At 44.7% G+C, this 16,227-nt stretch overlaps 1 protein-coding gene across 1 annotated transcript in view; it reads right to left on the reverse strand.

Moving 5' to 3' along the window:
* The window catches only part of PIGL (phosphatidylinositol glycan anchor biosynthesis, class L), a gene marked incomplete at both ends in the record, with an annotated part of 46,777 nt that overhangs the window by 12,835 nt on the left and 17,715 nt on the right, over positions 1–16,227 (reverse strand). Inside the window, one exon of the mRNA XM_009866665.1 lies at positions 894–984. Coding sequence (XP_009864967.1) covers positions 894–984 — 91 coding nt within the window. The remainder of the gene's footprint in view (positions 1–893; positions 985–16,227) is intronic.

Raw genomic sequence — 16,227 nt, forward strand, 5'->3', positions numbered from 1 at the left:
TTCCATGCTTACGCTCTTATTTCTGTTCTGGGGGGGAAAAAAACAAAAAAAAAAACCCTACACCAGTGCTAGGAAATCTCCCCAGTTTAATATTCTTCAATCTAGACCTATAGGCCTCCTAATCCAGCTCTCTAACACACACCTGCCAATGTACTTCAAATCTAAGTCTAAACCTAAGCCTAAATCCCAGAAGGGCTCTCTTCATCAGTGAAATGCAGCAACAGGGGCAAAATGTTTGCTTTAAAATACAGAAAACAGCTGAGGACTTAGTAAAGCAGAATTCCTGCACTGTCCATTTCTCACTGGGAAGCAAAGAAACATCTCCAGAGAGAAAAGATACATCAAACTACACCATCATCGTTTTCCGTATTTGTCAGTGGAGCAATGCTGTTTGTTCTGGACTTCTAGCAGTTGTCTGAAGTTTTTGAAAGAGCATCAGAATGACTATGTCACACTTGTCAAGGCACAGGAGCTGTACAAATACAAGAAGTCTTAAACTACAAAACACAAAATTGCTTTCAGGTACCATTTTAGATCTGAAATTCAGCTGGGCTTATGCAGAGAGTCTTCTACAATTAATGAACCCCAAGATCTATTAGAGTGCAACTTCCTAGTTCCAACAGTTTGCAGTTTTTAACCAATTTGAAGCTTTTACTTCTGTGAAGTAAAAGAAGCTTCATAAGATTTAGCTAGAGAAATGGATAGACATTATAAAGCAATTTTTTAAAAATGAGTACGTATACTCCCTCCCCACCCTACACTATTTCACAGAGACTCGAGAATCAAAATCCTAAAGACTTCAAAGTAAGCTTTTGAGAGGGAAGGAAAAAGCCTAGAACATGAGCTCAAAAGTAATGTGAAAATTGCTTATGCTGTAGAAAGTTTTACGTTACCAGGTTGATGTTATTGGCTTCTACATGCTTTAGCACAAAGGCAGCGAGGAGCTGTGTGTCCCATTCAACAGCGGGATTATCTGGAAGATCCCTGAAAAGGAGAAGTGCAATTAGTCACTTCACTGCTGAGAACTTTGTAGAGACCATGCCAGAAAAGAGAGATGAAATCAAGATAAATTTATTTACCATATAAACCCACTGAATCTTACTAAAAAGAGTCTTAGCCGCTTGTGTAGTGGAGGTTGAAAGGGAACTGGCAGTTCCAACATCCTCATAGATTTGCCAAGGTCTCCCTTTCTTCTTACCATTAAAGCAGACTTTGTCACTTTAAGCAACACCTAACTTGTTCAATGATTCTTGTTCATCCCCATTAAAATTTTTGTCTATTCAAAACCCCTTTTAAAACACATTTTCCTGAAAGCCTTTCCAAGCATTCTGTGATTCTGGTGCATTACACGTGGAAAGTAACAAGCAAATGCTTCCCCTCATTTCTACAGGAATAATCCATCAACCTCAGCCAGAGCACAACAGAACCATAATTGTATTGCATGTATTTGATAGTAGTTCTTCATCTGTTTATTGTACGCTTTGAGTAACAACTGGGCCCAGGTACTTTACAGATTGCAGGCTTCTAGGGGCAGGGACCGTGAGCCAAATGCAAAATAACACCAGACAACCAGGAGAATGATTCCATATTTACACAGCCAAAAGCAGAATTCGACCCCCCAGTCATTATGTTTGAATGACGCCAAGAAAACATCGCTCGCCAAGTTTAAAAGGTTATTAGTAACAATAGCATAACCCACAGCTGCTGAAGGCCGTGTTAAACTGGTCTTTTTCTCAGACCTTTTCCCTCCTTCGATAGTCTGATAATTGCTGTGAGGTGGTTTAGCACAGAAGTGACTCCACAGCCTTCCCACAGAGACACGGGCGTTGGGATCTGAACTGGTCCAGCTGTTTGCTGCGAGAGCGGGGCCGCTACCTCCCGACACTCCCTTGGCCTCGCTGACTCCCCAGCCAGCCGGGCCAATAACATCTGCACCGAAACAGGAAAATGTCCCCTTCGCACATTCCAAAGTAAAGCTCAGCCTGTGTCTTCACCAGAGGTTTTCTGGCCACAAATTTTCCCACTGCTGCTAAGGGTAGTGGTAGTAGAAGGAAGAGCCTAAACTACAAATTGCCCATTAGCATTTTAACCCTTGTGTCACATATTCCTGTTCAGAATGGCCAAACCAGCGTGCTGCTAGAAACCCCAGCACCAAGAGAAGGTGTTTCTACGTCAGCGTACACATTCTAGCTACGGTCCCGGTGGCAGTACTACCAACAACAGACACTTCTGCTGGTGTTGGCAACTCCCTCTTGTACAGACAGCATCTTTGCCTGATGCATGCAAGACATTTGGATCTCATCACAGGCAACATTCTTTGGTACATCTGGTGGCTGTCTCATCAGCTTCACAAACCTGCATCTCATCTGCTCAAGACAAAAACTTTCCCATCTCATGTTTGAAGAGGAAGTGGCCCTGTTGACCCCAAAGGTATTACAAGTCCCACCACGTCATAGCAAGCTTTAAATGAGCACATTTTAAAAATTGCTTCAACTGAAACATCCCAAGCACCGTGCACACTGAGCAGAGTTGAAGTGCAAGTCTAGCCGTGCTTTGGTTTTTCAAACAGTTCCTTTGAGGTTATGTCAAGGCTTAATTTGCTAATACTAAAGCAGTAATTTAGTCTAAAAGGGACTCTTCACTGGGCACTTACAATGCAAATATCATTCCCTTTTTGGACAGGGATTAAATGGAGCTGTGGAGGAAGTGAAGAGTCACATTAAACCAGGAGGGATGTTCCAGCAGTAAGAGGTCAGAAAAAGAGTAGGGCTTGGAATTCATGATGTCCAGGAGGCTTCGGTGTCATAGCCACCGCACTCGGCTTTATTGGGCTGCCTCCAAAAAAGCTGCCGGGTAGTGGAGCAGGTTTTAACTAGTTTAGACAGATAAAGATCACCCTAGTTCAATGGAAATGAACAGCTGGAGGCAAGGGTTTAGAATCCCTGGAAACAAAACAATCTGAAGGCATGAGCAAATTAACTCCATGAACACTGAACTGTTTAAGCAGGAATATTCCAAAAAAAAAGTCTGCTTCTGCCCACTTACTGCTGCTCATGGAGAGACCACTCACCCCCAGTAAGGAAAAGGAATTATTTTTCTTATGCATTATTTGTCAAGCTCCAAAGACAGAGAAGCTGATCCTGCCAAACAAGACACACACGTACATAAGCACGTTCATAACTCTTTAATAGCCACCGTGGCCACTGAAGTATTCTTTGCTCATTCTGTAAACAGGAAAGGGACACACAGGTTAAATGACATGCCCAGAGTCACACAGGGAAGTCAGCAGCAGACCTGACAATACATTAACCCAGACTGCTCCAGGTATTTACCTTTTCTGTTTTACTATTGTAAGGGTTTGTATAATACTTTGTAAAGTCGAAGATTTAAGCATTACCATGATAGGAGGGACTCCACAGAAAGCATGAGACTAATAATCTTCTACCTCTGCTCTGGATATCAATGATTTGGTTCAGGTTAGGATGAAAAGGCGACTAAGAAACCCACATTCATACACACCAAATAGCAATGCACACCAGATACGTTCTTACAGGAGGTCTCTACATACCGCAGGATCTTTGTAGGGGCATACAAACTTTGAAAACGGCTGCGGTTCACAAAATCATCCATTCAGTACAAAATATTTTTCCTAGTATCATAAAAACTTGAAAAGTCCTCTCACTTGCCACGCTATGGAAGGAAGTTCCTTGTGCTTTTACCTTCAGGACTTAGTACCAGATGTGTCCAGCATTCAGCTGGTTAACTCCACGCTGCCTTTCTGGCTAAGGCTGATAATGCCTGCGAGCTCAAGGTCGAAGGGCTGAGATAAAGGACTACAAAGGAGTGAAAATTAGCACATTCCCTGGAGCAGACTGGAGCTTGGCCCAGGAGACTCGGCTCCCCAGCCGCCCTCCCCATCCTCTGCCCCAGAGGCTCCTTGTTGCTGCTGTCAGTCACTGGGGTAGATGAGGAGAGAAATCCTGCACTGGAGACCTCCCAGCCCATACTGCTGGAGGGTGCTGGTGGGAAGGGCAGAGGGGTTTGGCACTTGGTCTCATTTCCACCAAACTACCAGGGTCTGCGGTGATGTTTATGGCCATTCCACATGATGGATATGGAATGCAGGTGGCTGCTTGGGTGCAGCCCTTGTTGACCAGGGAAAAATAGGAGATGCAAAGAAGAAACAAACAAAAATATTTTTAGTGGGATAAGGCTCCAGAAATGTTGTTTTCCCGGCTATTTTCAGTGAAAGCCATGCACTGTACAGGGGATTTCCAGTTCTCCCAAGGGAGCTATAGACTGAAGAGAGAGAGAAATGGAGACTCGTAGTGCTGCAGCTGCTGCAGTAAGGAGGACAGTCTGTCTCGGCTCACTGGTTGCAGAATGACCAATGGAATAGGGAACACTGGGTTCTGAAGCCAAAAACCTGTACATTTCCATTTATCCATCCACTGTTGGTAGTAAAAATTGGACAGGACCCCTGGCTTTCTCTTCTCACCTCCTTGCTTTGCTCCTCGCCAGGCTGAGCAGACAGAGCACACGCTGGCACCTGCAGTTCCCCCACCCAAGGTCTGCACAGGAAGAACATGGTGGGTGTCCTGAATATTCTGGCCCAGGCACCAGAGAGCTATGAGGAGGCCAGAGCAAATCATATCAGCACGTTACACCAAAACTCAACCTTGTCTACATGTTGCTCGGCAGCCTTAGAGCTGGCGGACTGAAAGAAATGTTAAAATCCACTGCCTGATGCCAGCTCCTCTCCAGGCCTCCTCCTCTTGCCCGCCGGGGGCTGTGGAGCACAGCTCCCCTTAAGCCTGGCCATTCAAACGCCACGTGGGTTGCCAGTAAAGCTATCCCTGCCAGCAGCACGGACTATTTTGTAGGGTCATCTTTCTAGGAATGTTTGGGCTCATGATAGCTAGATTCCTGTCATTTGGAAGGTCTCTTTTGGCCAAGGTAGGGATTTAAAAACCTTCACAGATATACATTGCCAAGTGACACCCTTCTTACATGATATACTGCTCCATCCCTGTCCAATTTTCCACCGATCATCTTCCACAGATCTTTCAGCAACAGCATTTATTTCATTTACACGCACAATCGTCTTTCAAAGCCTTCCATGGAATTTATTCTGCTCAGGACCTAAGTTCTCAGGACTGCTCTAAAGGTTCAGTTAAACTAAACAGTTAATGTGACGTCCACGTGGCTGAACAAACAGCAGACGCGCTGCTCTGTATGGGACATTACAGTCAGAATAACCTTGAGATCTGCCCCTCTGAATCTGCTGAACAGGGCAATCCCTGGGCCCCTGGGTGCATTAGGAAGCAGTTCGGTGTCACCTACCCTGACAGAGACAGGCGGGCCCCCCCTCTGCCTCGATGTGAAGCCTTGAAGGCAACAGAGAAGGGAGCAGAGTGGCAGTTGGGTTCTGTCCAGAAGATGTTTAGGTCTCCTTTAATACCTTCTGAGACACCCAGGCCAAAACTTTCAAGATACTAATGTGATTTTCCATTCCACTACACACCAAAAAGGTCAGGATGGAAGAGCTTTCCCATTTCTTACTGCCTTTTTATCCTGCAGCACCACCTTAATCAGTCCAAGGCTAGGGACCAGGAAACATTTTTGTATGATTTTTTTCTCCTTATCCCTTGCCTCCCCAGTGAATGATTTTACATGAAATCAGCACAAAGGTTGGTAGATTGATGGTGGATTACACAGGAAACAGGTGAACTGCTGTGCTCTGGGCTTCCAGCTGAAAACAACGACCACAACGTTTGTTGGAACAAAGGATGCCCTTTGTACAAAGTTAACTGTATGAAATGAACATCTGGGCAACCGCAACTGGATCAGAAAGGAAAAGATCCCACAGAACAAAGTGACGCGAGTGCACCATTAGCGGCAAAGCCATGTGGTGACTAGAGGCAGGCAGGGACCTTTGCGTCACAGCAGCTCAAAGAAGTGTGGAAACAGAAACTATTTCATGGTTTCTAAGGTAGAGCGGAGAGTTTTTACTTTTGAGCTTACAATAAAATAACTTAAGCCAGGCTAGCCTTAGAAGCAGAGCCTCTAACTCTTTGGGAAAGAACCCAAAGCCAGGAGCTCCCTCCCTCGCTCGGAAGCCCAGGCAAGCTGTGCCTGCTGCTCCACTGGGTCATATTCCAAGTACCTGCATAACTCCCCAAAGGGAAATGGTAATTAGATCTCCAGAGAACAAACTTTTTGACTTGGGCATGATCATGGGTTTCTGCTTGAGAAATAAGCACCCTTTGGGTTTAAATTCAAAGGAATTGGAACAAAACACAAGACTGGCTGTTTGCAAAGACCTATCCAAATGTCCGTGTACTTTTTTTTTTAATGAATTATTGATGATTTCTCAGCAGAGATTAATGTCTATTCACAGAGATGACACAATTGCTTATCATAATTTGAAATCTGGTATGCATTTGACGTCTGTGCCTCAGCGCCTTGTTGATAAATTACAGCACAAAGCTCTGTAGGAACAAGTTCATATTCAATGTGTTTTAAAAAAACAATTGGTGGCACCTTTCAAGAACAGAAATGCATGGAAACTGCAGTGGCTAAAGCTAGTTTTAAAAAGTAACTTTTGTAAATTATTTTGGAGAGGCCATAAAGCCCTGCTCTGTAAGACAGGAAACAAAATTCAACTCAACTAATTCTGAACTGATCAGTGATTTAGTCACAGCTTTCCTATGTTCCACTCTTCATAGCAGCAAAACAGAAATAATTGTACACTGACAGTTATGTAAAGAAGCTTAAAATCCTCCTAAGAGAGGTGTTGTGTCTGATTTCTAGATTGAAATATAAAACACATGTCTTGCCAATCCTGGGTACCAGGAATCTCACAGACCTGTCCTTTACTCCCTGCACTGTCTTCCCATGAAGTATGGAATCAAATTCAACATCTCTGAACTCAGCTGCCAGAGGAAGGAGGGGCCTCTGTGCATTCACACCAACCTATGCTGAGAAGCCCCGGATTCAATTTAAGCAGAAATCTGCAAACGGGTTGTTTGCAAGAACCACGTGGCACCCTGGAGTGTATCTGCATCGCTGATGAGACCGGAAGTAAAAAAAACCAGTTAAGTTCAAGTCTCTAAAGAGAATTCTTTTAAAAATAAAGCAGTTCCCACCCGTTACCTTTCTCCCTCAAGCCGGGTGCTGTTTTATGCTACTCGTTATTCACAATTTTCATTCATCTTTGAGTTGCATTTATTCTGCATGTACCCCACATGCCAAGCCAAGGCCAGCTACCGCCCGCTGTCCCTGTGTTTTGCTAGCTGGCCCAGGGAGTGGGGGTCCCGCAGAAAAGGGTACAGGCACCAACAGAAGGGTTGGCTTCTTTTACTGTCTATTTCAAAGTATTAGAAGAATAAGGCAATGCAAGCTTATTATCCTCTAGTTTTAAACAGCAAGGAGAACAAGCAGGGTAATGCACTTAATCATTACTCTGTAGGGTCAGCAACAGTTATTAAGACAGACACATCACCAATGGCCCTAATATCATCATCCAGATCCGCAGTCGGTGGGGAGCCCCTGCTGCAGGGAGGATTCTGGAGAACCGTCCCGGCAATTAGCAAGTCCTACGCAGTGCGTCCACTCATAGGTGAGGTCTCCCAAGTCACTGCAAGAAGGTCCAGCTTTTATACAATTAAATAAACAACCTGACATAACTTCGAACGCAGAAACATCTGGTGTTGTTCGCTCCGTTGGATTCCTCCCACAGCCTGGCCAGGACTAAAGGCAGAATACGAGGGAGTCTCCCTATCTATTTCGGTCTTTAATCACGTATTTCCCACCCAAGCCAGGCCCCTGGTCTCATGGTCTTGTAAAATACTTCTAACAAAACAAGAGGCAGCTGGTTCCCTAGCCTTGCACCGGGCCTTTAGCGAAAGAAAGATCACCCTGCTCGTTCCCACCATACATTTAGCCTTATAGCAAAGCTTTTACAGATTGGCATTGGAATATATATATATATATATGCGCTAAAATAGACTATCAATACATTACATATGTGATTAATACGACATAGCACGGGGTTGTGAGGTTCATCTATAGGTCAGCTTCAGCTCAGGGCCTACGATTCAGGCCCTAGCACTACGCCCTGACAGCCATTATGTGACCAGAATATACTTCTGTGCCCATCGGACGAGTGGGGCCACAGATCCCACAGCAGTGACACATTTTCAGTCAGCCACCATTTAGCCGGTTTCTAGCACAACCAGCAGTTTCCAGCCCTGCAGACTGCCAGCAGTGACTTGCCAAGTGCTGGGCAAGACGCCTCCCTTTCATTTTATAGAAGCTGGACTTCTGTGTGCTCTGTTGAGGGCCATTAACAGAGTTCACTGAAAACATCAGTCAGAGGCCAGACTTAGTAGTCTCAGGAGATTTGGGGCTGCCATGCTGAATTATGAGTCAGCAGTTCCTCCTCCGGCCCACTGAAATGTGGTTTGGGCAGCAGACAATAGCGCAGTGTGAAATGAAGTCTGTTCCACTCGCGTTTTGGAGAGGTATGCTGGAAAGTAGACCATTAAAGTCCCTACCTAGTTCAGGAAAACAAGAATTCATCAACTTTTTCTGAGTATTTGTTGGCAAAGTGCATTTCTGGTATTTGTTCCAACTGAGTGACAAATAACAGATCTATTAGGATCATCCGGCAATCTCATCTGCAGACCTCTAACAACTGGATCTTAAAAGCACAATTGCTGGACAAAGGTATATATGTAGCAGCACTTCAGTTCAACACCCTCTTAAGGCCAAGAAGACGTTTGATGAAAACGCTCAGTGGAAAGCCTGCACAGCGTACACGGACTGCGGTGGTTCGTGGCCTTTGGGAAACTTGCTCCACATTCCTGAAACAATCTGCTCTTGTCTATGTCAGCTCCCGCAGGAGGAATAAACTGACCTAAACCCAAGTACGGTGTACTCGCCTCTGCTAACACCCAGCTCCTTGGGCTCGATTCCTTACCACTTCAGGATGTCTCTGGCCCCTCTGATATTTCTCACATAGGCCACATTTGTCCAACAGCACCATCTCTACTACAAGGAATGAGCATCATCAGGCCTATGTGAAACGATGGGGCAGTTCCCAGATGAGCACACAGCAGCGTTCACGTCCTCGTTATTCTTATTGGCTTTGCCATAGTGCCCAGGAATTCATCTGGGGCTTGACAGTCTAAGTTGTCCTGAGTGAGAGTAAAAAGCCCAGCAATCCCACAAGCAAAACTTAAGTTTTAAAACTGAAATACAAATCACCAGCAAACCCAGGACTCTGAGGAGCAGACCACAGGACTTCACTCCCCCTCTACTCATTTCTTTTGTTTTGTAAAACACTTTTAAAAAAAAGAACAGCACAGCAGGGCAGAGCTTGGGACAAGGTACATTAACCCAAGCACCACGAAGTCATGTCCCACTTACCCGAGTCCTGACACCACTGGTTCAAGGACAGACTTCCAGTTTCAAACTGCTGGGCAGGAGGGCTCACTCTTCGGGCAGAAGAGCAGTAAGTGGACAGGTGGAAGCAGAATACAGCATGTTCTTCCTAGCTAGGTTTTTACTACAGTACTGGCACACGAAGTTCGTAACATGCGTTGCAACACATCCAGGACCCCACAGTGGAAAGGGTGCAAACCCAAGGGGAAGGAACAGAAAGCCTCTCACAGAAGCAAAATTCTTTGGAGGCAAATGACTGAAATACCACAACCTGTATATGTCAAACTAACCTACAACCACTTCATCACAACCTTAATATTAAATCTGTTTGCTCTTGGAATGATAAATACACCAAACTGTATAGGCCAAAACTGCAGTTCATATTCTGGCATAGGTACATCATGTAGAACTTTGCCACTGACTTAACAGCACAGGTCAGACCCTCAAAGAGAAGGAGACCCAAAAGCAGAATCGCTCCTACCAATGAGATAGACCATGGTCTGTTCCACATATCAAATAAACTGCAGTCAGAAAACCTCAGGAGAAAGCTTGTAGCCACATCGATCCCTCAGCCATTTTAATTAATCATCTAGGAAGAGAAAGCACGGAATAGTCACTTCACAGACATTTATTTCTCATGCCAAAACTTATGTAAATGCAGATGCAACTCGAGCAGAGATCTCAAGAGGATGATGGCCTCATTCCAACTGCCGCTGCCCGTGTCACAACATTCCAGCTTCCCTGTACCAATTCCATCCAAAAAGAGGTCTCCTGACTGCTCGGCCTCCCACAAAAAACTATCTCCTGCAATCCATTTGATCTGTGTGACGATACGGGTGCGTTACTTCTTGAAGTCTTTGTAACACTGAGGTTCTGATGCTCTGAGGTCTCTACCTGGGTGCAAATTTTATGGCTGCCATGAAATCACTTCCTTTTATAAGGCAGCTTGTATCAAGAAGTTGAACACTTAACTGTGAGCTTGATCCCACAAGTTTTACTGACTTGTATCAAGAAGTTAAACACCTTTATTAACTTTGAGCTTGATCCCACAAATTCTACTGACGTGCAAAATTTCTACTCATGCAAACAATCCTCTTGCAGGCACTGTCTTGCAAGCCCCGTTCATGCCAATGCCCCAGTTACACGATTACATGAGCAAGCTCTAGGCCAGGCTCCTCTCTCTCTTTGCAGCCGGTGAAAATCCGCCACCAGCATCCGCAGCAGCCCAGCCAGGAACGACGCTCGGAACTCAGTTTGCGACAGCTAAGAGGGACTCGACAACAACAAATAAAACTAGTGCAAACACAACGACCTTTTATCAGTTAGCCTTCCTCTCCTCCCCGCTCTGGTTTAATGCGAGCGTTATGCAATGCTTTTGCTATAGCAACAGCTGGGGTGATCGGCAGTAACCCCGGCGCTGCCGCGGGGCCGCCATACAGCTGCTGAACTTTGGCCCACTAGTGAGCCTCCCCTCGCCCGCAGCGCCGCCGGCCTGTTTACCCTGCTCACATGTCGGGCGAGAGGAGGCTCCCGGCAGCCCCCGGCCGCCCGCCAGCACCCAGCCGGATTTCTAGGACCAGGCCAAGGTTGCCAAAGGCTGGATACGATTAACTCTTGCGAGCAGGAGCTTCACACTCCAGCAGCCACCTGCAACGTGCCAGGAGAAAGGTGTGAGCAGCGCTTCGCCCTCCTGATACCATCGCAGGAAAGTGAGCAGGATTAAGACATCCAGCAAGAGGGGTAAGGACATCAATAAGCTTTAAAGAAGTGAACGGAGAACAGATAATGAACTGGAGCTGGGAACACAATGCCCTCATCAAGAGCTGTGTGCTAGGAATTGCCCACATCTGGGTTACGTGGGGGTCACAAAACTCCTCCAGTGGTGCAGACGGGTGCTGGCGCAGCATCCCAGTGCGGGGCTCTGGAGCACCGTCCAAGTACCAGGGGCACAGGGAGCACCTTGCAGACAGGGCAGCTGTGCTCTACAGATGCCTTGCTAAAATGGTTATTTAATTTTACAGCACAGTCCCATTAGGAAAAGCTGCAGATCACCAACCTGCAGCCGTGCCATCAGTTTGAGAGGGACCGCTAGTACTTCTGCACTTTTACAGCATTTATTTCTGCACGTTAACAGATGTTCATTAACTAACCCCCCTGTGAGGCTGGTATGGGGAAGTAAACAAGTAATAACCTCCACATTTTATAATGAGAGAATTAAGAGCTCAGGTAACTCTCCCTAGAGAGCCTGAGGCAACAGAGCTGAGTCAGGGGCAGAGCCTGGAACGGAGCATGTGAGCTCCCGGCTCGCAGCGCAGCCACAGCCCAGCCCTGCATCACCCACACTTGCTCCAGGAATACGCTTTATTGCCTGGGGCAAATGAAAATTCACTTTTCAACAGGCTTCTTCGAGGTGCTCTGCAAAGCCTCACCTATTCCTCCCTTTGACTGAGCAGAAAACACATCAGCAGTTGCACATTATCCACGATTACACCAGTGTCATAGGAGCTAGTTAAAAGTACTCCCCAAACCTGCCAGAGGCCAAAGTGTTGACCTCTGCGTCACGCAAGCGTGCGCTGGACTGCACTGGTATGACACAGCCCTAGATGACTGTTTCTATTAATATTCTTGGCCACTTTTCCTTAGGTACTTGTTACTTATGTACTTGTTACTTAGGAGCAGTCTACATAAACCCATGTCTTGGCCTACAATATTGCACTGTCCAGTAAAATTTCGTTATTCCCAGTAAGAAAGGTTGTCTGGATTTCTTTCCTCTGATACAATGACACGTTCATTGTTCTACCTACATCCAAATATAATGTTTCATCAAAAAAACCACTGAAAGGGAATTTGCTAGGTCTGGCTAAAAAGCGAAGCATTGAAAAAGCTCGAATGAAATCAGTGACTCAGTCTCATTTTGCAGAAGCAGGATCACTGCAATAGCCGGTTCTCTGCCCCTCACCGGTGAGCCCGGCTGAATTGTCCGACCCTTGCGTACGGACACTCCACAGAGCGCTCCCCTTGAGTCTCAATCTATCAGCAAAACTCTGTGAACGCCTCCAGCCCTCATCCCCACAGCTCAAACCTCCGTCTGCCAATGTTTGATCTGCAATATTATACAACGTCTTTTTCAAGGGAAATGATAAACCGGCCTTGGCAGACCAGCGTGTGGCTACTTACAAGAGTAAGAGAAATGCTGAGTATTTGGCTTATGAAACAGAAATACAGGAAGAAAATATTTATAACAATGCTACTGTTTAAATAAGAGAGACCGTAATTTACTACAGATGTGACCTTTCCTTTCAAAATGAAGGGTTTAAATCTTGCTGATGCTGTGTAATGACATGAAGTAGAATGCACTTAATGAAGAATGTATTCAACTTATATTGTGAATTGCTCTTCTTTATTCCCTGACATTTTGTACCCCAAAATAAGCACAAATTTTGCTTTCTTCAAGCATTGTTTGACAGACTTTTCTGCGCTCAGATTTAAAAACTCATTTACATGAAAACATAAATCTTTCATCTGAAAACAGACTGAACACTTACACTATTAAGGAAATTCAGTTCAGTATTAACTATTGAAGAAGAGAAAATGGCACATAACTCAGTCAAGATTTGTTAAGTTTACAGTCACAAAAGAATGTAGAACACATGTGCATGGAGGTAAGGCTATGCAATTAATTTAATATAAATAATAATTGCAGAGAAACAGACTGCAACCCTGAAATGAGCAAGTATTGAAATTACTGCACAAGGATTATGCAGGTACGATGAGATAGTTAATATGTGTCTTGTTAGAAGAAGAGGCATGACTTGGCATGGAACTGCAGTCAAACTGTTTTCATTTAATGCTTCACTTGGTACAGAAGGATCAGATAACAGAAGATTAATCCCAAATCCCATTTCAGTTTCTAAAAAAGTATTTCTGTTTCCCGCACTGCAGTAAAAATATTTTCTTCCTTTTAACCAAAATGGAAGAAGCTACAGGAGGCAAAAGATGCTCAACGATATCCAGCAAAGCATCCAATTTACCTTGTTCCTGATCTCTCAAGCAATAAAACTGAGATTATACGTCACAAAACACCATCTGCATTTGCAAAATTTACTGTACATTAGGGAAAATGGTGAGTATGCGACAAATGAAAGCACACATTTCCTATTTGCTTCATCAAGTTCTGTTTTCTCATTTTTAAATTGCTGCATCACCAGAACAGCTACATTTCCTATAGAACAAATTACCTAAAGTGCTCAAAATTGGATTCAGTACCTACAGCAACAGCAAAACTCCATGAGTAAACTAGTAAATCCCATCTCACTACTTTGACATAATGAGTATCTTTTACACCATTTAACTCATTATAATGAAAATATCTGCCTTTTTTTTTTTTTAAATACTTTGTCAGCATTACTTACCTCCTACCAGTGTATCTAGTTCTATTCATAGTGGCTGTATGTTGGGAATTCTGGATTGCTGGCACTCTTTGTTGGTGGCTTCCTATTTGGTAGTGGGGTTACACTAAACGTACTCCCAACCTAGCAATGTCCCTTTAAGGAATTTATTCCTTTCAATAGTTTGCTCTAATCTGAAGTACCGCAGCCACCCACTTCTAATTCAGTTTTACACTGTACCTGAAAAACTTTGTCATTTCATGTATTCTGATGGAACTAAGGCCAATGGGAATAAAATCATTTAGCTTTCACGTGAACTCAGAAGAAGAAAGGCTTCTGTGGCAATATCATTACAGAGCACAGATCTTCTAGGAGGAAATGAACTACAGGGATTTACATGATTAGGCTTTTTTTTCTTTTCCTTTTTAATGATAGCTCAGGCTCTCCTTCACTACCCCTTGCAGTCTAGCAGCCCTATGTGCAGCCCTAACTTCTTCCTGAAAACTAATTAAAGCAGTAAGAAGTGTCTGTAGCCCCTGACCAGTGCTCTCTCCTGGCATGTTACAGAGATATTGGCCAAGCACACACTGCACGGTTTGGAATCTTGGTGTGGTCCCACGCAGCCCCATTTTTGAGTATCTCATCCATTTTGGTTGGTGCTGCTGAGGAGACTTGAATAACATTTCAGCTATATCAAGAGCTTGTTTGTACAAGCTGGAGTAGGGAATTGTGAGCCATTCCATGCTGCCATATTCAAATGCTGGCACCACTCTGGGTTGCTGCAGGCAATACTGGAAGGCAGTGACTGGTTTAGTCAGTTGCCTTGGTGACGTTGTGGTTGACCTGGGTTGACCAGATCAGTGTGATTTAATCATCACAAGCAGAAGGAAACAATTGCAACAAGTGGCAGAGCTATTTAATGTAGGTTCCTTCACTAAATGGACTTTCTCAACCCTGTGTGTCTTTGGCCTGCCTAGCATTCCCGCTGTTCTGCTTGTGTGGATTCCTGGGACAGCCAAGTAACTACAGCCATCTACTACGTACCATGGATCTGTGTACATTTATTACTGACGCACTTCCTGCGGTTCCCAAGAAGCAGCCAGGTTCTTGGGAACCACAGGAAGGGCTTTTGTTTAAGGGTAACGTGTTCTCCTAGGAAAAGCAATATGACAGAAAGTTTTGCAAAAGATTTGGATATATATGTGTGTGTATGTGTGTGTGTGTCCGTCGGTCCTAAATGTTGCTCCTTGTCCTTATAATAATCACACTGACTGCTCAGTGGAGATGTTTTCTAAACTGAAATAAATAGAATCAATACAGATTTGAGTTAACTGCTGTGGCACACTGCATGAATAAAACACACCGATGGATACTCTTGGCTACTATTCAACAGGGATTTGGTCACTGCTTTTGCTATGCAAACTGCATTTTAAATAGTGTGCTAGCAGTTCAAAAAACCCCATTGCTGTCTAACTTGTATCTACTATTGTTACCAGTAACTCCTAAGATTCCTCAAATAGAAAACTTTGTATATATACCTCTGTCACACAACACAAAGCAAGCAAAAGAAACATTTCAGAAAATAGATCTGTACAGCTGTACTCTGGATAGGGATCTAGGGGATAGATGCTATATAAAAATTACTCAACATGTATTTAAGAGTTAACTTCAAATCATCTGCATTTCTTGTATGTATCTCTCCAACATGAGACCATCCTTTTTTCATGCTGCCTGGCTCCTCGACCTTCATTTAGTTTCATAGTTTATACCTCAGGAAATGATTGCCCAACTTCTAAACTCGGTCACTTCCTTTATCATCCCCCACAGACAACGGGTGTTTCAGTTCAGTGCTAAGGCGCTGAAGCATGGCCGGGGCTCATCTGATTACCCCGAGTCTCTAAGGGCCTGAGGCAGCAGAGACTGTCACCACAGCTGTCCCTGCGTGCTAAGACAAACATCCTGCTGGGCAATCCCTGAATCAGAATGGAAACACATCTTCTGAAACGGATTAGGGGTAAAGACAAGGCCTGTAAATAGGCCAGGAAGGCAGGCAAGTTTAAAGGAGTTTCTACTGAGCTGTTCGAGAGTACCTTGACCCCGGTGCTGTTTTGCAAGTCAAAATATTCGTAAGTATTTTATTTCCCTTGTCACATGTTGCTAGCAGAAGTATATCTAAATTACATCTTCGGAGCCCGTCTTGCTTTAGACACACAAGACCACACAGAATACGTAAAAAGCTCACAAAGAAGGGCGGTGCAGAGATGTGCACCCTAATGGCACAATTCTCTCCTGCAGGAGAAGCAGCCTTGCTGCAGCAGCCCGGAGCAGCTCTCGGGCTCAGCCCCGCCGCTGCGAGGCAGGGCCCCGCTCTCCGGGCGCAGGGACACGCTCC

This window comes from Apaloderma vittatum, unplaced genomic scaffold, assembly GCF_000703405.1.
Source record: "Apaloderma vittatum isolate BGI_N311 unplaced genomic scaffold, ASM70340v1 scaffold15013, whole genome shotgun sequence".
NCBI classification, from domain to species: Eukaryota; Metazoa; Chordata; class Aves; order Trogoniformes; family Trogonidae; genus Apaloderma; species Apaloderma vittatum.